The 24,595-nt window shown below is 42.4% G+C and overlaps 1 protein-coding gene and 1 long non-coding RNA gene across 3 annotated transcripts; one reads left to right on the top strand and one right to left on the bottom strand.

The window, feature by feature from the left end:
- Positions 1 to 778: 778 nt before the first annotated feature.
- Positions 779 to 5,337, top strand: LOC306926428. Its single transcript, XR_013790380.1, has 7 exons — positions 779 to 794; positions 1,287 to 1,344; positions 1,427 to 1,538; positions 2,568 to 2,730; positions 3,891 to 4,010; positions 4,708 to 4,836; positions 5,053 to 5,337. It is a non-coding gene; the product is annotated as an uncharacterized lncRNA (long non-coding RNA).
- A 7,087-nt stretch (positions 5,338 to 12,424) lies between these two features.
- Positions 12,425 to 23,656, bottom strand: LOC306925977 (uncharacterized protein). 2 transcript variants are annotated; one of them, XM_079505162.1, is made up of 3 exons: positions 23,545 to 23,656; positions 16,805 to 17,130; positions 12,425 to 14,374 (listed from the first exon to the last, which is right to left on the bottom strand). In XM_079505162.1, exons 2-3 carry the CDS (start codon positions 16,884 to 16,886, stop codon positions 13,488 to 13,490), a joined length of 969 nt encoding a protein of 322 aa, XP_079361288.1. In that variant the 5' UTR covers positions 16,887 to 17,130; positions 23,545 to 23,656; the 3' UTR covers positions 12,425 to 13,487. The 2 variants fall into 2 exon arrangements, with proteins under 2 accessions (XP_079361288.1, XP_079361289.1); XM_079505163.1 differs by having other exon boundaries at positions 16,805 to 17,125; positions 23,545 to 23,637.
- Positions 23,657 to 24,595: the final 939 nt, after the last annotated feature.

Below are 24,595 nucleotides of genomic sequence, written 5' to 3' on the forward strand. Positions count from 1 at the left end.
AATGAAAGAGTTACCATGTGGGGGTCCCTGGGGGTCCCCAGGGGTCCCCGAACCTTGAGACCCCCAAAACGCCCCCAGCGGGGTGACACGATTCCAATGAACCCACCGCTGTCCAAAACGGTTGAGAAATGAAAGAGTTACCATGTGGGGGTCCCCAGGGGTCCCCGAACCTTGAGACCCCCAAAAACGCCCCCAGGGGGGTGACACAATTCCAACAAACCCACCCCTGTCCAAAACGGTTGAGAAATGAAAGAGTTACCATGTGGGGGTTCCTGGGGGGTCCCTGGGGGTCCCTAGGGGTCCCGAACCTTGAGACCCCCAAAAAACGCCCCCAGGGGGGCGACACGATTGGAGATGTACTGTAATTCTGCAAACTGTTAATAAAACAATCAATTGATTAATTGCGTACAAAAGGAAACAAATTAACAGCCTGAACAGAAAAACACATTTGTGACACTTGCCAGTGGGACTGTGTGTGTACCTTTAAGTTCCCAGTATGCCACTCGCGCGCGCTTTGGGATTTTCTGTTTATTAGATCTAAAAGCTTTTCTTCAATATAGCTGTTGTCTGAGGAGGCAATATAACTCTGTTTTGTACTTTCTACGTCACTTCCCAGCACCCGCGCGGCGCGCGCACACAACACACGTGACACACACACACACACACACACACACACGTTACAGAAAAGCGCGGGCTGACTCGGCTGAGCAGTGACTGTGAGTACAAGCAGAAGCAGAGAACAACAAACCACCAACAGAGTTCAGCTCAGTTCACCTGACCGGCGTTTATCCATCGTGAGTTTTCTTTTTATTACTTGTATTAAACTACTATGAGGCCTAGCTTTGCTTTAGCCTCCATGTTGGCAAAACAGAAACGAGACGTCATGGGATAACTATCATAGCCTATGATAGTTATGATTCATAGGCTACTATGAGCAGAGGGGCTAATGGCTAGCATGGTTAGCATGGTGTTATCCTCGGTGACCGGCAGTGTTGTGCCTAAACATAGCATGCATGGTTAGCATGTTGCATGCATGAGAACAGGGACAATACACCGTGAATGATTACAATGACTTCATGTAAAGATAGTTATTTCGTCTGCTTTATACTGCTGTGTTGTGCCTAAACTAGAATAGGCTTTGCAAGCTAGAACCAATTTCGATAGTTATTTGTTTTTGTAGTGCAAACGCAGGTTGCCTCATCACAAATTATTACTACATTCGCTAAGTTTACAATAAATGTCAAGTCATTCTGTTTTCTAATTTAGATAATCTGATTTCATTCTAGTCATGGAGTTTCACCATGGACACTTTTGTTGCAGAGATGCTGACTGCATGGCAACTTGGTAATTGAATTGAGACATTTAAAGGTAAATACATTTTTATTGAGACAATGTTGTACTATAAACTATTTTGATATATTTTAAGGAAGCCAGATGCTGTGGCAGTGTCAGCGTGGATTCAGAGGGACAACCAGGGCTAACCTGAACCTCCAGCATTACCTCTTACAGCACAAGATCTTCCTACTGCTGTGTTGTTGGTGAGTTCGACGTTGTTTAATACAATGGGATAGGACTTTTCTATTTGGATGTATGGGCTGTCAATGGGAAATTGCACCTAGTTACCACCTTGATGGCAAGAAGGCAGCGGTGTCCATAAGGTCAATTAAGGAAGTTCAAAATGAGTCAACCTTGTGGCAATAGAGGCTTGTGGTGAACTTGTTTTTATTTCCCTTCAGGTGACCAAACTAGAATTGTGCTATGAGCATACAGATCTGCGTCAAACATTGAAAATGGCCGATCTACGAGCTCACTATACATTATAACAATATTGCTATCCTAGGCTATTGTGCACAGTGCACATTAAGTTTTCAAATCCATGAAAATGGACCAGATTTAGCCTAAAGCTAATTTTCATCAGTTTACAACAGTGGTTCCCACTTTCATGTCAAGGACCCCCACATTGACACTAATTAGCCTGCGGACCCCCATTATAAAATATATGCCAAGGACCCCCATGAGAGAAGGCTCTAGCAGTGATTCTCAACCTGTTTAATTTCAAGGACCCTCAGTTTGAAATGCATTAAATTAATCTACGGACCCCCATTTTATGGCATGTCTATCTCCCGATCCCGGACCCCCAATTTATATTGTAAAATGTTAATTTAACTCAGGGTGTACAAATGGACCTGTTAGGGCCCATTTGTACACTCTCAGGAACCAAATGGACCCTTATGGGTCTGTAACTCTAACTAGAATTTAGTTGGGGACCCCCTGGAACTCCCTCAATGACCCCCGGACCCCACTTTGGGAACCACTGGTTTACAAGACAAGTACATACTGTATTTAGTTGAATTTAATTGTTAATTGCCCACTATTGAGCAAGTAACTGTAAACTCAGTGTTGAGTGCAGTTTAATTACTTTATTTGGAGTTAGAGTGTGTGTGTATTTTTCTTTCTGTTATCGGTAAAAATATAGTAGAGTCCCTGCTTTGCTGAGAACATCGCCTGATATAGTGTCCATCCAAACTTCCAAAGACAACTATTTAGCCTTTGTCTGTGTTTTACAGAATGAACTATCAACGTGGATCCTGTTCTCATCATTGCTTATAGTGCCTACCAAGTGGTATCTGTGACACTGGTGCCGTGACCTTCTGGATATTCATCCTCAACTCAACGTCAGTCGCCGGGGATGCTCTGGACTGTCTGCATTAAGCACTTAACTTGACATTAGTGAGTGTATTTAATACAATGCAGGTGATTTACAGTATATGTCATGGATGAGAGCAATATTATTATAGAGATGGAGGATTGTGACAGTCATGTTCTGCCAAGAAGGGGATGTTCACTTTGCTTACAGTGACTGTGTCACTAGAGGGTACTTTGAGTTGCTTAGTGGATTGGATGATTGCACTCTCCCACAGTAATACAAGGGAGGTAAAAGCACATATTGGTCATTTTTTCACTTTATTAATTTTCCACTCAGTATAGCGGGTGGAAGATCCAAAAGCAGCTGCAACAGCCTGGCACCATGCTGGTCACCAAACCTAGCCACATTTTGTTGTGGGATGGCATCCCATTCCTCAGCCATGTTTTGTTGCAAGTCATCCAACATGGTTCTGTTGGTCGCTCTAGCATGTACAGCACATCCAAACTGATCCTACAAGTGTTCAAATGGGTTGAGGTCTGGACTCACGGCAGGCCATTCCATCCACTCTACTCCCAAATTCTGGAGGTAGGCTACTTAACTCTGTGAAGATACTGGCTCTGTAGGGGCGAGTGTTGTCATCCTGGAGGATGGCGTTAGGGCCCAGATTCTGAAAATATGGGATAGTGGCTCCAGAATCTCATCCCGATATCTCACTGCATTTGAAATTGCATTCAATGATGACAACCTCAAGTTCTGACTGTTCTGACTTGCCTGTGAGAGAGATACTGCCCCATACCATGCCAAGCTGTTGCAGCTGCTTTTGGATCTTCCACCCGCTACTGAGTTCCCTAACACTGAGTGTACAATTAGTACGTGTGAAAATGGCCAATATGTGTTTTTTCCTTATTACTGTCTGAGAGTTAATTCATCCAATCCACTAAGCAACTCGAAGCAAGGGTGGAATACCAACCATTTGTCATTTTGGCAAATTTTTTGGAGGTGTTACCCACACATTTAGCTATGTGTTGCTCATTCCACGAACACCCGATCCTTACAATCTATACCTTGTTGTAATGGTGACTAATCAACGATTAAAATTATATAAAATACAATACCAATTGGTATTATTAATAAAGTGGAGAAATAATGGACCAAAGTTAAGTTTCCGAACTTTTGTTGAGTTTATATAACAAAAGAATAACTCTGAATTGAATGAAGAACTGAATTGTTCTTGTATTTTCAGGATGGGAGATCATGGGACAGTGAGATTGCTCCTTTTCCACCTCATGCCACATCACCTCAAGGCCGCAACAAGAGACCAGGAAAGCTCTCAGCCAGACAAGCCATTGTGAAGTTCAACATGGTAAGGTTTAGTTAAATTAAAGTATAAGAAGTATAGTTCTGTCACTAATATTGACCATTAAAACAACATTTTTGTGAAATCATGTTAAGAGACCGATGCTCATCTGTAATCCGTGAGCGATATATTGGTGTGATATTTGTCTGATTTGGCCCCTCACAGATCTATCGCTATCGTCCTGAGATACGCTGATATGAATATGTTTATTTCTAGTTTTGCATTTAGCAGAATATACATTCTGAAAATGTCCTTATGGGACGTAATGTAAACTGCTGGGTTTCCGCGGTGGGTACAGGCTTTATTTCCGACAGTATTATTGGTCCGACAACCTACCTCAAACTCAAACCCAAACCATAACCACAAGCACGGGAGCAGCGAGCACATGTTTGAGCGGTAGTCCGACAGTTGTTCCCGCATGTCAATAATAATCTTTATTGTCCCGAAGGATATTTGTCTTCACAGTCTGTTCAAACACCCACATCAAAAACAACACATAACACCAAGGCATCTCGGACTAATGCTACCATCGATCCCTTCCACGACAAGTGTTTTTGCGACTTGACGTGAAGCGACACACACACCAGACCAAACACACACACCAGAGCCGGCTAGTTGTGACATACATACACACACACACACAACTTGGATGCAAAGCTGATGTTTTAAAATGCAGTTTGTGTTATTTGCTCTCTATTCACAGGCTGTGGACAGCTTATGTTCTGAGCTCACCAGCATGCCAGGAAGGAATGCAACTGATTATTATTCAGTTGAGGTGTGTCATTCCAGAAGGGGAAAAAGACTGGACCAGACAAAGGTGGATGCGATTTAAGTAAGTATTCCATCTTGGTTTTGTAAAGTATATTCTGAATTTATGATGTAGCCAATACATTATCATTTGGGAAATAATGTCTGCCTTCGTACAGTAAAGAAATGCAGCCAGTGAACTGGTGGGACACAGTCTCTTTGTTTTAACCAACTGGGGGGCGGGCGGGGGGTCATGTTGAATGTGTGTTTGTGTAGCTCATGTCATCTTCTCTGTCTTCAGACTGCCTTATGGTGTGCCACACTGGACAGATTGTCCAGTTAGGTGTTACACGGAGGGCTTGAAGAAGGCCATATGGCCAATAAATGCAGAAGCTGCGCCAGCCTCGTCCTCAACGTCTCCAAGTACTTCCAAGGTTGATCGTGGACTTCAGCACATAATGGGAGGCGAGCTCCCCGTGCAAGTTCGGCAGCCTGATGACAGGAGGTGTCGTCAGGCTGGTCTCAGAACTTTGCTCTTCCCTGAACGCACATGTGGATTATACCAGCCAGGGACAAGTGACTTGGATTTACCCCTCCTTTGAACCTACCTGTGGATTATACCAGTTACAAGGTATCTTTTTCTTTGGACCTAATCTGCATATTATACCAGTGTCAGTCTTTTTATGTAGAATATGCTGTTGACACGGACTGACATTTGTGCACGCTGACTTTTTGTCTTGCTGCTATGCTCATGCACCTTTAGACATCATCTCAGGTTTATATGTGAATATGTAGATTTAATTTTTGTGTAACTTTGCTTCTTTTCTTGATCTTCTTTCCCCCTTGCCCTCTTCCCCCCGGCCCCCTATGAAAAAACACAAATGCACAAAAACAAATTTCACCCACCCACCCTTTTAACCCTTAGAAGATGAAAGACGCCAATTGGCGTCTTCATCAGAATTCCGTAAATGATCAATGACGCCAATTGGCGTCTTCACAGTTTTTGATGAATCTAAACATATTAATATGCTCCGAAGCGCTGTTTAAATTCCTGAGCTTATATTCCAACTACATTACCCAGAAAACCCGTGTCACGTGACACACGTGTACGTGTTGCCATTGGAAGCTGGTCCCACCCCCTGTAAACAGTGGGGGCAGAGGGAGTCTTCATAGTTTTCATTGTTTTGCCTGTTTGCCGTCTCGCCCGAGCGATTTTCTAGCAGAAAAAGTTGAAAGCAGTACTATTTATTTGAGCGAGTTTTGTGGTAGTAGTATTGATCCATACGCGTCCCAGTCGCCTTCTCCAGGCGGAGTAGCCCTGGTCCAGTGCTTACAGCGAGACTCGCTGCTCCCTCCCTCCTTTTTTCATTGTCTCCCCATCGTCGTCCGATGAGCTATACCGGGAAACCATTGAAGAAGACGATCAACCCGGAATGTTTTGAGGTAATCTTATTGTAGAAAATGCCCTTCTATAGTGATCAGAAATCATAAGATGATCGCTACAAATAGATGCTTGGATAATTACTACTACTAGTCAGATCATGACGCCAGAATGACTCACCACGATGGCCCCCAGCCATTAGCCAGCACCGAAGGTGCTGGCTAATGGTGTTGGTCGGTGCATTGGTGCTGGCTAAGGGCTGGAGGGGGGGGGTTGGTGTCGATCGGTTGGTTGGTGCAGTACAAATGTATCGTAGCAGGCATGCACGCATGGCAGTACAAGTATTTTATATTGTAGCGTGCCTTATAGGCGATCTGATCTTTAGAGTAATGTTCGCTCCTTTTATTTACTGTCTACAAAGATGGAGAACAAACATGCATCGTTTACTGAAGCAACGCGTGGTTATGATGACGTTGCTACAAGGATCGGAGGGGGGACGGGGAGTGAAGCTAACAGTAGCGTATTATATAAGATCTGTATGACGTTTCATTGACGTCTGAGCTTGCATGATAATTGCATTCATTGTATATTGTATACAATCATGATTGTACATTGTTTAGTGTGTCCGTGTGATGATGATGATGACGATGATGTCAGATAGCCTACGCCCCCCCCCCCCAACTGGCTATTGGCCGGGCTGACTACAGCTAAATGTTTATTTTTATATATTTAGAACTGGCATCGGAGGAGGAGGATGATGATGATGATGAAGACGAAGAGTCAAGACTGCGATGGAGTTCTCCGACACTGAACCGGATGCATTCATTCATTTCAGTTGTTTTTTTTTAAATTTAGCCTACACACACACACACCGTCAAGAACAACTGGAATGCAGTGGTTTGGGGACACTGGGGAGTTTGGGGACAACTGTTTTGTATGTAGGCCTATTTATTTTCTGTAATATTTATTATAATTGTATTATGTTAGTAGTCATAAAAAATAAAAGACAAGCTTTTACAATGAGTTAGACCTGTCATGGCTATTTTGTTCACTAGTCTGAGGTTTATGGTTTGACTAAGCGAGTTTCAACTGTGATTTACTCTGTAACGGTAGATGGTAAGAACCCAATTTTTTTGTTATAATACAGTATACATTCAAGTCTATATTTTGATACATATCATGGGCACAAAGTCATATCAAAACAATGTCCTTGGATGAGTTTTTTATCAAAACTGTTTCTTCACAACAGGTTTTTGAGATACATGCATGAATAGACACGGTACTGGTAAGACTATGTAAACATGGTATATATCAAAATGTGCGTTAGAATGTCTAATTTTACCCCAAAAAAGAATTGAGTTTATATGATGTTCCATTTCAGAGCTAGGGGGACTTTTAGCTGGATAGGTCAGATTGATCATGACTGACCATGCTATTTATAGATGGCAAAATATCTACAGTGGTACATGTGAGAAACTTTTTATTTTATTTTAATTTAATTAATTAACTAGACAACTCACCCTTTAAAATGAGATATTGCATGGCTATGTACGCCCAGCAGAAAAAAAGTTATTTAGAAAATAAAACTTCAACCGGTCATAACTTTTTTTGTTGTCCTAGAAACACTACCCAGTGTAAATGCAGGCTCTTTTAAATGGCTTCCAACACCACAACTAAACTTTATCAACTCAGTTCATTTTTTTCCTGGAAGCAGACAAGCCAAGCTTTCTCTGAAGGTCTTTCGTTGTCACACATTCACAACAGAGAATTTTCAATAAATCATTCAAAAACGCCATTCTGCCATAGAGAAGTCTAAAAACTATATAGAAATCCATGAAACTCTCAAAGAGTTAAAGGGTAATAGGGTATGCATAAAGTGAGTGGCAAAGTGAGTTTAACGTTGTTTCATGCAATCAGACATTACTTTTCTGTTTGGTTGTAGGCATTGGCTGTCAAGGCCAGAAAGCAGTTCCCACATAGTTGTTTCTAGTTGTCTAGTATTGTCTCATTTTGCATAATGAGTACTCTTGCTTTTGATGTCATCACTGAGCACATCACTGAGTATGTTAATGTGCATCTGTTTATCTGGTGGTGATAAGCATACATTTTGCATTGGCTGTGTTGGTGTTTATCTGTAGTCTACCAAGCTGTAGATTCTGAACATTTATTTCTTGTTTTAAGATGCATTTGTTTCTCTGGCACAAAAAGTGTAAATTAAAAACGGCAAACACTAAAAAAAAACATATTGGTATCAGTATTTATTAAATTGTTATTTACAAAGGAATCGGCCAAGAATTCAGAAGATCGAGGTGAATTTCCTGGCTGACCGGGTCGGCCCATCGGTCGGCCGACCCCTGGCCAACCTCGCTCCTTCTGAATTCTTGGCCGATTCCTTTGTAAATAACAATTTAATAAATACTGATACCAATATGTTAAATAATGTTTGCTGTTTGTATTCACCTCGCCCTCCCTCCAAGAATTTCCATATTGGTGCATCCCTACTTTACAGTGTTGCATACCTTGCACTTTATAAAAAAATAGTTTTATTGAATGAAATTATTGTATTTTATATAAATATTTGCATGTTTACTGTATCTCATTTACAGGTCAATTATATCTCAAATGAGAGTTATTGGAGATCTCACCTACGTCTCGTTTGTGTCTCACTGTAATCTCAACCAAAGCTACTCAATTGTTTATGGCTCCATGAGCATGGGACTCGAGCCAATGGAGAGATCTCGCCTACGTCTCGTTTCTGTCTCACTGTAATCTCAACCAAAGCTACTCAATTGTTTATGGCTCCATGAGAATGGGACTCGAGCCAATAGAGATCTCGCCTATGTCTCGTTTCTGTCTCACTGTAATCTCAACCAAAGCTACTCAATTGTTTATGGCTCCATGAGAATGGGACTCGAGCCAATAGAGAGATCTCATTTCTGTCTCACTGTAATCTCAACTAAAGCTAGTCAGTTGTTGCTTATTTGTGGCTCCATAAGAATGAGACACTAACGAGACTTAAAGTAGCCAATAGAGAGATCTCCTCTACGTCTCATCTCTCTCTCACTATAATCTCAATATAATCTCAAATAAAGCTCCCCTTATTGCTCCTAAGGGATTTTAGGAGCAGTAAACGAGACATAAGTGGTCTACAAATGAAACACAAATGAGAAACAAAATGTTTAGCTCCTTTCTGTCTCAGAAGCAATAGATCAGCTTTAAATGAGACATAGACTGCTCTCTGTCCGCATGGAAACCGCGACCAACAAATGTAAGAACCACCACAAATACATGATAAATAAACTCCTCCTAAACAATCTTCATCTGATGCAGAATAGACAATGCTCCAACTGATGTTCACAAGGGCTCTTTATTTACCCCACCGTGAAAAAACTATAAATGAAACCACACAAACAAAACAACTTTTAACACAATGATTTATAAACACCATGGATGTATATGACGTCAGTTTTGACAGTCACGCTGTATTTCCTTTTTCCATATTAATGAAATCCACATGTCACACAAACATACACGATGCAATGCAATATAACTGTACAAACAAAATAACAGGTAACACAATTGCATGATGGTAACCATGGCAACGAATGGTGTCTGTTTCCTGTTTCTGCACAAGCAGGGCGAGTGTATTTCCAAACAGTGTTTTATACCCATGCACCCTAATCAAGGGAACTTGATCAGCTGGAGGGGAACTTCCTGACGAGGGAACCTCCCGAGAGCACTTCAAGTCAAGGGACTGGTTTCAGAAAGGGCCTTGGAGACCTCCACCCTCTCTTAAAACAATCAGTGCCGGAAGTCCTTCAAAATAGGAGCTCTGGGGTGCCGGAACAACATGGCCGCTTTTACTCGGAAACCCATGACCCGGAAACAATCCACTAAAAAAAAGTTTACCTTACATAGCTAGCTTACATTGCGATCGTTTTAATTTATACGATATATGATCCAAAAAGCGTTTAATTTTGCGGGAGAGACGGATGAGGAGCAGAAATGAAGCGGCAGTATATCGATCCGTTCAACACCACGGAGAACGCCCTGGATTAGGAGAGACGAGTCATTCTTTCCGCCGCGCTAACGGCTAAGTCAATGGTGAACTTAGAAAAACATAACATAGCCTACTGCTGGGAACATGACCCAAAAGCTTACAAAGTGCGGATCTGTATCTGTTTTGGATTCTCAGAATGACAGCTCTAAAACAAACTAGAAAAAGTGCCCTTCTGGGCACAGGTCTCCACCAGGAGGATAGGAGTGTGTGTGATGTTTGGCAAAATGTTTAGGAGTAATATAAACATGTGTGTGCGTGCATGCGTGCGTGTGTGTGAGAAGCGGCTTGGCCTGTTGTAGCGCCACCATGAGGCTGATTAGAAAACTGTGAAGTGGCATTTCTTCCTCAGCCTAGTGGGAATATGCATGCAGTTTCACCGCAAGCGGACGCTGCGTTGAGTAGTTGTGGCGATTTATACAAAATGAGAACAAAGCAGGCTATTCCTGAAAAGTTTAGAAGCCAATCATAGCCAATGAGGGTGGATTATGATCACATGACTATGGAGAGCATGTGTACCGATTTGCGTGAAATTTGGTTAAAATATGAAGGAGTAATATTAGAAAATGTGTTTTACATATGTCGGCCTCCTGGTGGCGCTATAAAGAGCAGATGCGAAAAATTTCAGGCAAAGGTTTTTCCTTGGCCTCTAGGGAGTGTGCATACAACGTTTTACACAGTTCCGTGCAGTTAGAGGTAAAAACACTAATCGGCCAGTTATAGCGCCACCATGAGGCTGAGTTGAAAATGTTCACGTGGCATTTCTTCCTCGGCCTAGTGGGAATGTGCGTGCACAATTTCACGGAAATCACACGATGTGTTCATAATCTGCAGCATTTTGTTTGAAACTGAGCACTCCTGCGAACTTTGGAAGCCAATCTTAGCCAATCAGGATGGAGTCTGAGAAATCTGAAAGACCTGTTTCGTTGAATGGCTCTAGAGAGACTGTGTACCAATTTGCGTGATGTTTGGACAAAATCTGTAGGTGTACTGTCCAAAAACGTGTTTTGCACAAAGCGCCCTCCTGGTGGCGCTATAACAGGCCGTTCTGGAAATCTTGGGGCAGAGGTTTATCGTTGGCATCCAGGGAGTGTGTGCGCAAAATTTGGCATCGACCGAGTTAACGGTACCAGAGATTAGCTGTTCACAGACGGACGGACGGACACACGGACGGACGGAGTGCAAAACATACTCTCTCCCCATGCCTTCGGCCTGGTGGAGACAATATTCAGAAGTTGAAAAAGTGTGGAACTACCCAGGTTGGATAGATGGCTGGACAAAGTGGAACACATGTATGTGAGGGAGAAGGTGACCTATAAAATCAATGGAAAGGAGAAGTTATTTGAAAAAAGATGGGCCCTCTATCTTTTAATTTCCTTACTTCTATTATTTTCCTTCTTTATCTCTATTTTCTATGCCTGTATATGTTTCTGTATATTCTGTATTAAATGTACCTTACCCTTATAGGTCTACAGATACAAATCAAAGTGTTTAGTCTAACATAGACCGCTTGTGTCCCCAGCCGCATCTGCCACCGAGCTTAAGTAAAGTATACGTTTTACAAAGTGTAAAAACACAGAAGAAAATAAAACACAACATGCAGCAGATCAGTCAGGAACGCAGATATTAAAACTCAACTCAAAGCAAGAGTGAAGAGGTGAGTCTTGAGTTGAGATTTAAAAACGTCTACAGAGGGTGCGTGTCTGAGCTGGAAGGCTGTAGGCCTAGATCCAGATGGATTCCCGAGCTCACCCGGCTCACCACTCCAAGAGATGGGTCAAATGCGGAGAACAAATTTCACTGCGGTAACGTCTGTGACTAATCGTACGACTTTGAAACCGACCCCGCCGCGACTGATGTCATTACATCATATCATTTGCCCTGAGCAGTCATCATATGACTGATGTCATTACATCATATCATTTGCCCTGAGCAGTCATCATATGACTGATGTCATTACATCATGTCAGATGTGATGCATTGCATCTCCCACCATGACAACCATTAGACAAATCAAAAAGCAACCGTGTAAAGTACATCTGTGGCAAGAATCATGTGCATCCATTGGCTGTTCAACTTTAAAGAGCTTTAAAAAAAACAGTGGCCCATCGTAGCTGATCGGGTGTCCAATTTGACATGAAACCAAATCTAAAAACAATGTGAAGCTGATGTTTCAAAAGCTGTAGGGCCTAAACTATTTTATTATATAAATTTAACTTAAAACATGTACAAAACATATTATTAAATAAATATTAATCATTATATAAACCCAATTTAGTGACATGCATTGATTTTTCTTAGTTTTCCAGCCTAGTTGCCAGAAAGTGGCCCAAAATTAGCTGACATCAGTAACATTCTATTCTAACAGCAAAAATGTCCAATACATAACTGTAATTCTCTAGCAAAAAATAATAAGTCATAAATGGTTTGTTAATAATACGTTTAAAAGGGTTTAAAATGAGAAGAAACCAAAAGAGCAGGAGAATGGTGGCCTCTGTTGACAGGATTGATTGATTGATTGAATAGTTAGACATAAATGTAAGCAACAGAGTTCAGTCATAAACGTATTCCAGAAGGAAAGCACCGAAAAAGAAAAAACAAAGTCCTTCAGGTCTTGTTTCCATTTAGGTCCTATGCAATCAATTCATAGACATGAAGAAAAACAAGAATCACACTTGTGTGAAGAGAGAGGTGCTGTTATCATCATACATTCACATTCCATGCTCAGCCAATCAAATCATCACGAAAGGTGGATTTTCAGGCCTGTGTTAAAAGATGTAAGTGATCTGCATTTTGTTCAGGGAAGGGGTCAGGGCATCCCACGCCTGGGTGGCCGTGCTGTAGAAGGAGAATTTACCCATATTTGTTTTGCAATATAGGAGCAGTTTATTAATCCATAATATTGTCCTTGTCTATCGACCTCCCTACGAACATACAGCTGGTTAATGTGATCCTCCCTATGAACATACAGCTGGTTAATGTGATCCTCCCTATGAACATACAGCTGGTTAATGTGATCCTCCCTATGAACATACAGCTGGTTAATGTGATCCTCCCTACGAACATACAGCTGGTTAATGTGATCCTCCATACGAACATACAGCTGGTTAATGTGATCCTCCCTATGAACATACAGCTGGTTAATGTGATCCTCCCTACGAACATACAGCTGGTTAATGTGATCCTCCCTACGAACATACAGCATATGTTCGTAGGTTCATGGTGTGAATGCAATGGTGTCTTAGCAAGTGACCCGAGTTATTTAAACTTTGATCACACCATTTACAGTGGACAACTTTTATTTTGTTGTGTGAGAACTGTGGACACGAAGGTGTCTCTTCAGATGACATGATACATTGAAACTCTTGTCACAATGTTTACATTGGAAAGGTTTTTCTCCAGTGTGGATACGCTGGTGTGTTTTCAAGTGAGATAACTGACTGAAACTCTTGTTACAATGTTCACATTGGAAAGGTTTTTCTCCAGTGTGGACACGAAGGTGTAACTTCAGATTACCTGACTCACTGAAACTCTTGTCACAATGTTTACAGTGGAAGGGTTTTTCTCCAGTGTGGACACGCTGATGTGCCTTCAGATTACCTGACTCAACGAAACTCTTGTCACAATGTTTACATTGTAAAGGCTTTTCTCCAGTGTGGACATGTTGGTGTCTGTTCAGGGAACCAAACTCCCTGAAACTCTTTGTACAATTTTTACATTGGAAAGGTTTTTCTCCAGTGTGGATACGCTGGTGTCTGATCAGGTTACCTGACTTACTGAAACTCTTGCCACAATGTTCACATTGGAAAGGTTTTTCTCCAGTGTGGACACGCTGGCGCTTCTTCAGGGAACCTGAGTCACTGAAACTCTTGTCACGCCGTCCGTCCTCATCGTCTTCACTGGTCTCCTCCCAATCATCACTGTATTCAGTGACTGCAGTGTCAGATTCAAGCTCAACTTCAACTTCAGAGCAGTGGGAAGATATGTCTTCTTCATCATCATTATTATATTCACCTTTCACTGCTAGTAATGTCAACGTTGACCCAACAGGTTCCTCTGGTCTTTGAAGTAGTTCCTCCTGTTCCTCTTTAATGTGTGGAGGCTCTGGTTCCTCCTGGAGCAGACTGGGGCTCCTCTCCTGTTCAGGAGAAACCTCCTCTTTACACACAGCCATGTGCAGGATGTCTAGGAGCAGAAACATAACATGATGGTCAACACTGGATTCCTAAAATGTAAATCCATTCTTCTTCCATGTACAAAATTATCTATTACCTACCAAGATAAGATTGACTAAACCTAAATACAGGTTATTACTGTTCTGAAAGTTTTAGCAAAATACAAACAAGTAATGTGAAGTAATACATTTTAGTTACTTTAACACCAAAATGAATAATGGTGTTAAACAGTGAACAGTATGAGTAAATAACTGGATCCATGCCCACGGACCATGATCCATGCCCACGGACCATGATCCATGCCCACGGACCATGCCCACAGACCATGGACCATGATCCACGGACCATGAACCACGGACCACGGCCAAAAACGAAACCTAAGGTTTTTTTGACCCCAGGGGTTAACTGGGGACAGGGAGGAACTCAAGTGATATTTGAATTAAGTGAAATCACTGAATATACCTTTAATATTGAAGCTGTGATTAATCTGATTAAAATTTGTAATCATTTGACAGCCCTAATCGGAATATTAGTCCAGTTAAATATGTCAAAAGGTTTGTTTACATTTTCAGGAGTAGCCTTATTCTAAAAGATAGCTTGCTTCTGTGATGTCGCTAAGGTTGACATGCACTATGTTTAGTTAACCAAACTGAATTGGTCTCCCGTAGGAACGACAGCCAGTTCCGACAAGGAAATGAGAGGAGGCAGTGATTAGCAGCTCGCGCTGCAAAGGTATTGCTTTTGTTCCAATTTAGGCATTTAGCAGACGCTCTTAATCCAGAGCGATTTACATTAAGCAAGAACAAAAAGCATGGCAATACATCACATACATAAAAAGTAGTTATCATGACAAATGCGTAAGCTAAGCATGTAACAGTGGAATATCTATATAATGAAATTATACATATAAACTATACATATATACTATACTATGCCATACATAGTATAGTTACGGTTATTTACAATGTGTTCTGTGGGGATAATGTTTGTATTGTAATGTGTTAGTAATGTAGGCAACCTGTCATGGTTTCCACAGAGTGATGCAATGAGAGCAGAGTGCCTGCCATTGTAATATGTGACCAGATTTGACTGAGAGGCTGCCATCGCGCAAATAAGTGTCAGAGCTGAAATTGACATGTAAATATGAAATAAATGCTTAAACATGTAGCTAGGTGTAATGTTATTGACCACAGAAGTGAACCTTTCAAGTCTCCAAAACTGGTGGGTCAAACTGAACAACAAATATGTCAATTTGAAGCTATGATTCCCTGCTTTCATATGGCATAAAAAAACGAAAATTCAAACTAAAAGGTCAACCCATTTTGGGCGGGAACCCCTTTTGGTGTTATCATTATGTTATGCTTTAGCTATTGAAAAAGGTCTGCTATTTTTGAAAAATCGAAGAACGACTGACATAGAAACATAGCTTTTTCAGAAAACTGTCAGGATTTAGAAGATACTTTTAGAATCTGATCTCAGGTCAAAATGGGTTAAATGTGGTTATTTCTAGTGAGCAACATGCTGTATGGGAACTCACACCTTGTGTTTATTGACCTAACGTAGGCTACTGTAGCAGTCTGTGTATTTGGTGAGCCCTCAGTTTTTATGTTGAATATTGATAGCCCAGTCTATGTATTACTTTGTAAGGGAAACATACAATGCACAAATATTCATGCTGTGTATTTATTGGTTGCATTTCTATGCCTTGCACAGATGTGATCACGAGGCACGGGTGGTCACTGCTTTAGCCTCACACTAAATTAACCTATAACAATTCCGAGTAGGGGTTTTATTGGTAATAGGGAGAGCTAATGTTTCTTGTGTGATTTAACCTGTCTCTAATTTTATTGTTAACCTTGTGATAAATTGCTCATAAATACTATTTTTATATTCTTTCAATAAAGATTACGTATTTTAATAATATGTCTGTGGTCAGTCTAGTGTGTATCTATAGCCACTGGTTACATTAGGAAAACTATACATTTTTGCACAGAATCCAATATGGTTAGAAATTACACCAGCGACAGGACTATGTTATTGGTGTCCTGGTATTGTACAGTGAAAATAACACATTTTGGCAGCCCTACAGAACAGAACATATTAAAGGAGCATTCAGTGATTTGGAAACCCCCCCCGGTCCGCCCCGGTAACAAGATGTGCACATGCACGCACTACAGTGGGGGGGGGGCATGCGACAGGCCAACGGCACACACACCAAGGCTCGATCAGGATTGGTGGGCCACCTAGTCAAAAACAAAACCTAAGGTTTTTTGACCCCCAGGGGTTAACTGGGGACCGGGAGGAACTCCTTATATGGTCAGCACACTCTATAGTAGGGAGGATTATCACAACAAAACCAAAAAAGGAGTGATATTTGAATTGGGTGAAATCACTGAATATACCTTTAAAGAAAAAGAAAGGAAGAGCACATGAAACTTACTGAGGTATGGCTGATCTTCAGCTTCAGGTTTAATAGAAATTTCCCTGGCTGAGTTCATCTTCACCTGGGAGTGATGCATCATGGGTATTGCAGTCCTTATGAGTCTGGAGAGTTCATCTTCACCTGGGAGTGATGCATCAGGGGTATTGTAGTTCTTATGAGTCTGGAGAGTTCATCTTCACCTGGGAGTGATGCATCATGGGTATTGTAGTCCTTATGAGTCTGGAGAGTTCATCTTCACCTGGGAGTGATGCTTCATGGGTATTGTAGTTCGTATGAGTCTGGAGAGTTTATCTTCACCTGCAGTCTGGACTCCACACACTGCTCTGAAATCAAGTGAATAAGGAAGGACTTTAATAAGTGGAGACCTAGTGGTGTTAGCCCAACTCTCCAACATGTGAATCTGGAGATTATGGGATTCATGCATTAGGGAAGAAATCACACTTAAAGCTGCTATAAGCAATAATATTTCAACATTTTTATTACCATTTTTTTGGTATTCAGACAGCCAGCAATGGGTAGAACGCTTCCAAAAAAGTCTCTGTGACCGATCTAAGGGCCGCAATCTGCATTCAAATGTGTTCCTAGAAGCTTTGTCATTGGTCGAAAAAAAAAAAACGCAATGACTAACCAATCAGGAAGCAGACAGGCAAATCGACCAATGACAAAGCTTCTAGGACAATCTGTGAATGCAGATTGCGGCCCCTAGATGTGTCACAGAGACAGAAACATTGCTGGGTTGACATATTATTGCTTATAACAGCTTTAACTTAAGTTTACACAAGCAACAATGGTGTAAAGTGAATAAGGTGAACGGGTTAGGGTTAGGGTTACAATGTGTTTTTAATGTTCTGCCTCAGTTCAAGCAGCAGGGGGCGTACAGTGGTTTAATGTCCTGTCTCAGTTCAAGCAGCAGGGGGCGTACAGTGGTTTAATGTTCTGTCTCAGTTCAAGCAGCAGGGGGCGTACAGTAGTGTTGCGCGGGCCGACCTGTAACCCGCGGGTCCCGCGGGTTAACCGCAGGTCGGGCTGGGCCGAGTCATGACATTTTCACTTTATTTGCGGGCCAGGTTGAGGCGGGTCAAATAATGTATGATGGGATTTTTTCAAACGATTAAATGTTTATTTTTGACAGACTGGAAATAATAGTATATATATATATATATATGTATATATATATATATATTAATAGTTTATATTATATAATGCTGTTAGCTAAATGCATAATGTTTATAATGTCACGTAATCTAACCTGCGACCTGACGTCACGGAAGCGCCAACGAGACCAGTGCAGAGCGGCGCACCACAAAAAAAACAACAAAGTGAACAGAGAGCAGATAGAATGAATGACAAGTGAATCAAGTTGAAAATGGATCCCGACAAGGTGAATAATCAAAAGGTGCGGGATAAATTAAAGTCGGGGGAGTACATAGTAAAAAGAAAAGAAGGTCAGGCTGCTAAATCTCAAGTTTGGAACCAGTTCTGTGAGGTTGTGAATGCAGAAGACAACAGCAGCATCGATTACGTTAAGTGCAACTCCTGTGATAAAGTATACAAACATGACAGCCACTGCTCTGGCACATCCAACATGAAGAGACATGTTTGTGCAGGCGATCATGAGAAGGATTCCTCACAACGTCAACGTTCTATGACCGGGTTCGTACAAAGACAACTACCATCGCAATCCAAGTCTGAAATAACCGACGCATGCGTTGCAATGTGCTGCGAAGATATACGACCCTTTGATATTGTATCTGGCAATGGATTCCAAGGACTAGTCCAGGGTCTTATTAATATAGGTGCACGTTATGGACGTGTCGATGCCAGCAGTGTACTCCCCCACCGACAAACCGTCTGCGACAGAGCCAAAAAGACAGCCAAGGAAAAGAAAGCAATCCTTTCAAAAGAGGTGAATAAAGCTATAGAGTGTGGCATTGCAATTACCACTGATATGTGGACTGACGATTTCAACAAACGAGCCTACAGTGCATTTACGTGTCACTTCATCTGTGAAGATTGGAAACTGAAGGGTCGTGTCATAACAACAGCTGAATTTGACTCAAACCTCAGAAAGACGGCCGCCAACCTTAACGACCAAGTAATCAAAGAGCTGCATGATTTCGGAATTAGCGCCGATCGCTTTTCAAAAATCATGTTTGTGAGTGACCAGGGGTCCAATATTAAATCTGCCCTCAGTAGCTACAACTGGATGCCATGCACAGCTCATGTACTCAACATCGTCCTCAAACACACCTTTGATTTCAAGCCTGACACACCAGAATACATGAAAACTGTCAGTGCTGTAATTGATAATTGCAAGAGCCTTGTCACTTATCTCAAGAAATCTGGTGTGAGCGCCAACCTCACGAATGCTGTTATGCAGGAGTGTGAAACCAGGTGGAACAGTAAAGTTGCGATGATGCAGTCGGTGATCAAACAGTACAGTGAGATTCAGACTGCCATGGAGCAGAAGGGCCAGGAGCACAGAATGGACGGCATTCAGCTGGACGTGATGAACACACTCACTGAGTTCTTGACGGTCTTTAAAGAAGCGAGTGAAGAGTTGGAAGGCGACACGTATCCAACCATTCAACTAGTGGTGCTTTGGTTTTATAAGCTGAAGAAACACTGCGAGCCACACTTCGGGGATCCGTAGTACATGAAGTACATTCGAGCACGGGCAAAGAAGTTCTTAATGGATAAACTGTCCATCAACATCACACACAAGCTCGGAACTTTTCTTTCTCCACGTTTCAAGACACTGAAGATGTTACCAGCTGATGAGAGAGAGCCTGTCTATGACAACGCGAGGTTACTTGTCAAGGCATTTGACAGAGCAACTCCGCCACCGGGTGTCCAAACAGCCGAGGTCACGATTCGAGGTAAGCCTAATCTTAAAATGAAATAGCTTTATCGTACAATGGTTAATTTAACACAGCAAGTGAGTATGTCAGTCTAATCGAAATAAAAAATATATGATTGCATTTTAGTTGAGCCTGATGACCAAGAAAATGACGGTGCCGCCGCCTGCGTCACAGCCAAGAGAAAGAGAGATGAGTTCAGCGAGTGGGAGGATGAAGGTGGCGATGATGAGAAAGACGAGGTTCAGCGGTACCTTGACAGCCAGTTCGCGTGGGACGGGAAGGATCTTCTGGGTTTCTGGGAATTGCAGGAGCAGCAAGGGTCGTTCCCTTTGCTCACTAAGCTGGCTAGATACGCATACCGGCGTCAAGTGCATCAAGCGAGTGTGTGTTCAGCTCGGCCGGTCGGGTGCTAGAGGCCCGACGAAACAGACTGAACCCTGGCACCGTTGACGCCATCCTGTTTTTGCACAGTTCACGTAAAAACCCATAAAACCCATAGAATGGACAAAGGAAAAATAGCCGTACAGAAATAATGTAATTCGGTATTGCTTTCATTTCTTTTTTGTGTGAAGAAAAAAGTGTTGTATTAATATGTAGCCTCAGCCTGCATGCTGCCTATTAAAGGTGCTATAGACAAGTTTTCAGCCAAAATTTAAAATATATATAAATGTATTTTTTGGGCCTTTTCCCTCTCTATCTTTCCCTATATTGTGATGCTGAGGTGTTCTCCTGCAACAGCACACTCCCCCTTTGTCCCCCTGTGGCTGAATGCACTGTTTATATCCACTACAGTTTACTAGACGGGACGTCGGGGGGGATTTAAACTTTTAGCCAATTGCAGCGCGAGGCTGTGGCGGTGTGTTCAACCCAGCAGTATTATAATGAAAACGCGATGCGATTTCATTGCAATGTATAATATTATCCCCATATCTTAGTTTCATCAACATTGTTCATGTGAAATAGTATGTTTATGGTTTAATATGTAAGCCTATTGAAATTACCATATGAGAATCGCTATGTATAGGCATGGCATGGTTGGGTGGTGTGAAAACACCAGCAGCCAGCACCCCTAAGAACTCGGAGGATCCTAGAAGTCACAGAACGTCGGCCCCCGACCCCCCCATAAAATCTCCTGGTTGCATCAATATGATCGTTCATGTGGAGTGGGTTGTATGTGCTTATTTGTTGAAATGGTGGAAGTGAGTATTAGTATCATGTCGCGGTTTGTCACCGCCGCGGCGACTGCCTGCCCCGGCCGGCTTGAAGCATGCATTCAACCCGTGCTTGCCAACGGTGACAGCCGTCGCGGATCATCATAGCGATTTTTCTTCATTGCAATGAATAACCGTGGACAGAGTAGTTCACATGAACGATGCTGTAGTAGTGGCTGGGGCATTTGAGGGGCAATATATGTTTTATATGCACGATTACAAATAAAAGAGAATTGAATTGAGAGCCAGTGAGTCTCCTCCTCCCCTACTTCCTCATTTGCGGGACTCGTCTTGTGATATTGCGATTACGCTACAGTTACCCTTAAAACAACATGTCAACTCAATGGCATTGTTGTAACTAAGATATCGATAGAAATTCATAATTTTTTTATGTCATATTTAGCCATACGAGCGCAATATCCATAGCGTCCCTCCCAGCAGCAACAACAATCCCATAGCCTGAAGTGACCTGGCTCGGCCAATAGAATGACAGGGGTGGAGCTATTTGAATTCTGTGTACAAACACTGAAAACTTGTCTATATCACCTTTAAGGACAGTCTGTTCTGTTTATTTTCGTTAATTGTTTTTGCTGATAGCGGTGGTATATCTATGTTATATTTTAATATGTGGTGCTGCTGAACGGTGAACGTTCACTTGAAGCATTGAACCACTGAGAGCATTTTGCACCGCAATGCATGAATGCAACGCTATGCGCATTGTGAAGAAATGTGATGCGATGTTTTTTTTGTCTTGTTGAAATAATTTGTCTTGAAATATAGGCCTATATTGAAAAGGCTTGCTTTGAAAGTCTTTTAGGCCTGTAATTTTCCCAAACAGGGAAGCTATATTTTGTATAGCCTATTGATGTTATGGCGTCATTCGTTCTGTTAATTGAAAATAATAGCCTGTCTAATATGCAAAGCATAAAAAAGGAAAGCCAAATTGTATTTTATTTTGATTTATTGTTATGTGTTGTTGCCACTTCAGTGACATTATTAGTGACATTATTAGCCTATTAAGGCTGTTTACAAGCACCTTTTTTGACGGAATAAAAGCCGCATTCAAAGACACATTTGACGTGCATTTAATGATGGCGGGTTGCGGGCCAGGTCGAGTTGTGAAAATTGATGTGGTGCTGCGGGGCGGGCTGAGCCGAGTCAGATTATTATCACATGCGTGACCTGCGGGTCATGAAAAACCCTGACCCGCGCAACACTAGCGTACAGTGGTTTAATGTCCTGTCTCAGTTCAAGCAGCAGGGGGCGTACAGTGGTTTAATGTTCTGTCTCAGTTCCAGCAGCAGGGGGCGTACAGTGGTTTAATGTTCTGTCTCAGTTCCAGCAGCAGGGGGCGTACAGTGGTTTAATGTCCTGTCTCAGTTCCAGCAGCAGGGGGCGTACAGTGGTTTAATGTCCTGTCTCAGTTCAAGCAGCAGGGGGCGTACAGTGGTTTAATGTTCTGTCTCAGTTCCAGCAGCAGGGGGCGTACAGTGGTTTAATGTCCTGTCTCAGTTCCAGCAGCAGGGGGCGTACAGTGGTTTAATGTTCTGTCTCAGTTCAAGCAGCAGGGGGCGTACAGTGGTTTAATGTCCTGTCTCAGTTCAAGCAGCAGGGGGCGTACAGTGGTTTAATGTCCTGTCTCAGTTCAAGCAGCAGGGGGCGTACAGTTGTTTAATGTCTCAGTTCAAGCAGCAGGGGGCGTACAGTGGTTTAATGTCCTGTCTCAGTTCAAGCAGCAGGGGGCGTACAGTGGTTTAATGTCCTGTCTCAGTTCAAGCAGCAGGGGGCGTACAGTGGTTTAATGTCCTGTCTCAGTTCCAGCAGCAGGGGGCGTACAGTGGTTTAATGTCCTGTCTCAGTTCAAGCAGCAGGGGGCGTACAGTGGTTTAATGTCCTGTCTCAGTTCCAGCAGCAGGGGGCGTACAGTGGTTTAATGTCCTGTCTCAGTTCAAGCAGCAGGGGGCGTACAGTGGTTTAATGTCCTGTCTCAGTTCAAGCAGCAGGGGGCGTACAGTGGTTTAATGTTCTGTCTCTTCCCAAAACAAACTGATCAGACAACTACTTGGCCTCACTCCCCGAACCCACCTCACCCCTGCCCATTTTGACAGGCTGGAATGGGTTAGGGTTGACGACAGAATCCCTTGAATCCCTTGACTCCTTCAAAACCGCTCTCAAAGGGCTCCTACGGACGTCTGCAATTCGAAACTGGCCCCCGTAAAATCTGAACCCCCCCTCCCCCCTCTCACTGTATTTTTGTCTCTCTTCCCCAGTTTCCCCAAAATAGTGCATTTTAGAGAGAAGCTGGGGAAGAGAGACACTTCCCAGCTTTGAGAATAGACTTTTACGAAGGCTTTGTGTCGGTGAGTAGTTACTTCGTTTTATTTATTTTCGGGGAATTCCAAAGCCTCGCCGGCAGTGGGAAAATTGCTACAGAGCAGTAGATGGGTGTCCGACAGGGCGTCAGACCAGGGCTAAATAGGGATTACCTTCCCATGGAAGCTCTTCTCTGAGCTAACAGCGGGGGAGGGGCAGACAGCCTGAAAGGGCTACATGCACGTTAGCATGCATGTAGCCCCCGATGCTAGCACCGGAGACACGATACTAATACATGTCGTACAAATACAATGCCAATGTTACCAGGGTAATATGCAACACACAGGCTTACCTGAAAGACTAGGGCCGTTTGTCAACAGTTCGCCTCGGGAGTATCTCTACTTGTGAGGACGGAGTCACTCAGTACTCCTAGACAGCACTGTTGCCACATTGGGTGAGAGAAACAAGCCACCAGGTCCATGAAAACAAGCCCAAAAGAAGCCTGACTAGGCTATTTGAAAATAGCAGATCTACAAGCTCACAACGTGTTGTTGTGGGATCTGCTATGTTCAAAACAATCATGGCAACAAATGTGACAAATGCCTAATATTCTTTGAAACATTTTAACAACAATGCAAATATTGTTGTTCCTGGCAGGCTGGCACACAACATTTTTAAATGTAGGGTCCTTAGTTGGAGAAATACATTAATGTGGAAGTCCTTGACATTAAGAAACAAGCCCAAATAAGCGACTTCACTTTAGAAACAAGACCCCCAAAAAACGCAACCCTCAACTACCAATATTTATAAGCAACTTCACAGAAAAACAAGCCCCAAAGACGCTTATAATAAGCAGACATGGCAACATTGGGACAGTGGAATAGCAGCCGTGTTGCCAACTCTTGTGAGAGAAATAAGCCAAATCTTCCCTCGAAAAAACATGCCCAATAATATCATATAATACTAGATATTTGATGCATTTATCATTATAAATACTATGCATGTCTATAATTATGAATGTTTTTGGTCATTTATCATTATAAATACTATGCATGTCTATAATTATGAATGTGTTTGGTCATTTATTATACACTCATAGTAGAGACACCAGACCCATTCTGTCACTCACTGTGATTCACACTCATAGTAGAGACACCAGACCCATTCTGTCACTCACTGTGATTCACACTCATAGTAGAGACACCAGACCCATTCTGTCACTCACTGTGATTCACACTCATAGTAGAGACACCAGACCCATTCTGTCACTCACTGTGATTCACACTCATAGTAGAGACACCAGACCCATTCTGTCACTCGCTGTGATTCACACTCATAGTAGAGACACCAGACCCATTCTCTCACTCGCTGTGATTCACACTCATAGTAGAGACACCAGACCC

Source organism: Electrona antarctica (genome assembly GCF_951216825.1).
Source record: "Electrona antarctica genome assembly, chromosome: 7".
Classification (NCBI taxonomy): domain Eukaryota; kingdom Metazoa; phylum Chordata; class Actinopteri; order Myctophiformes; family Myctophidae; genus Electrona; species Electrona antarctica.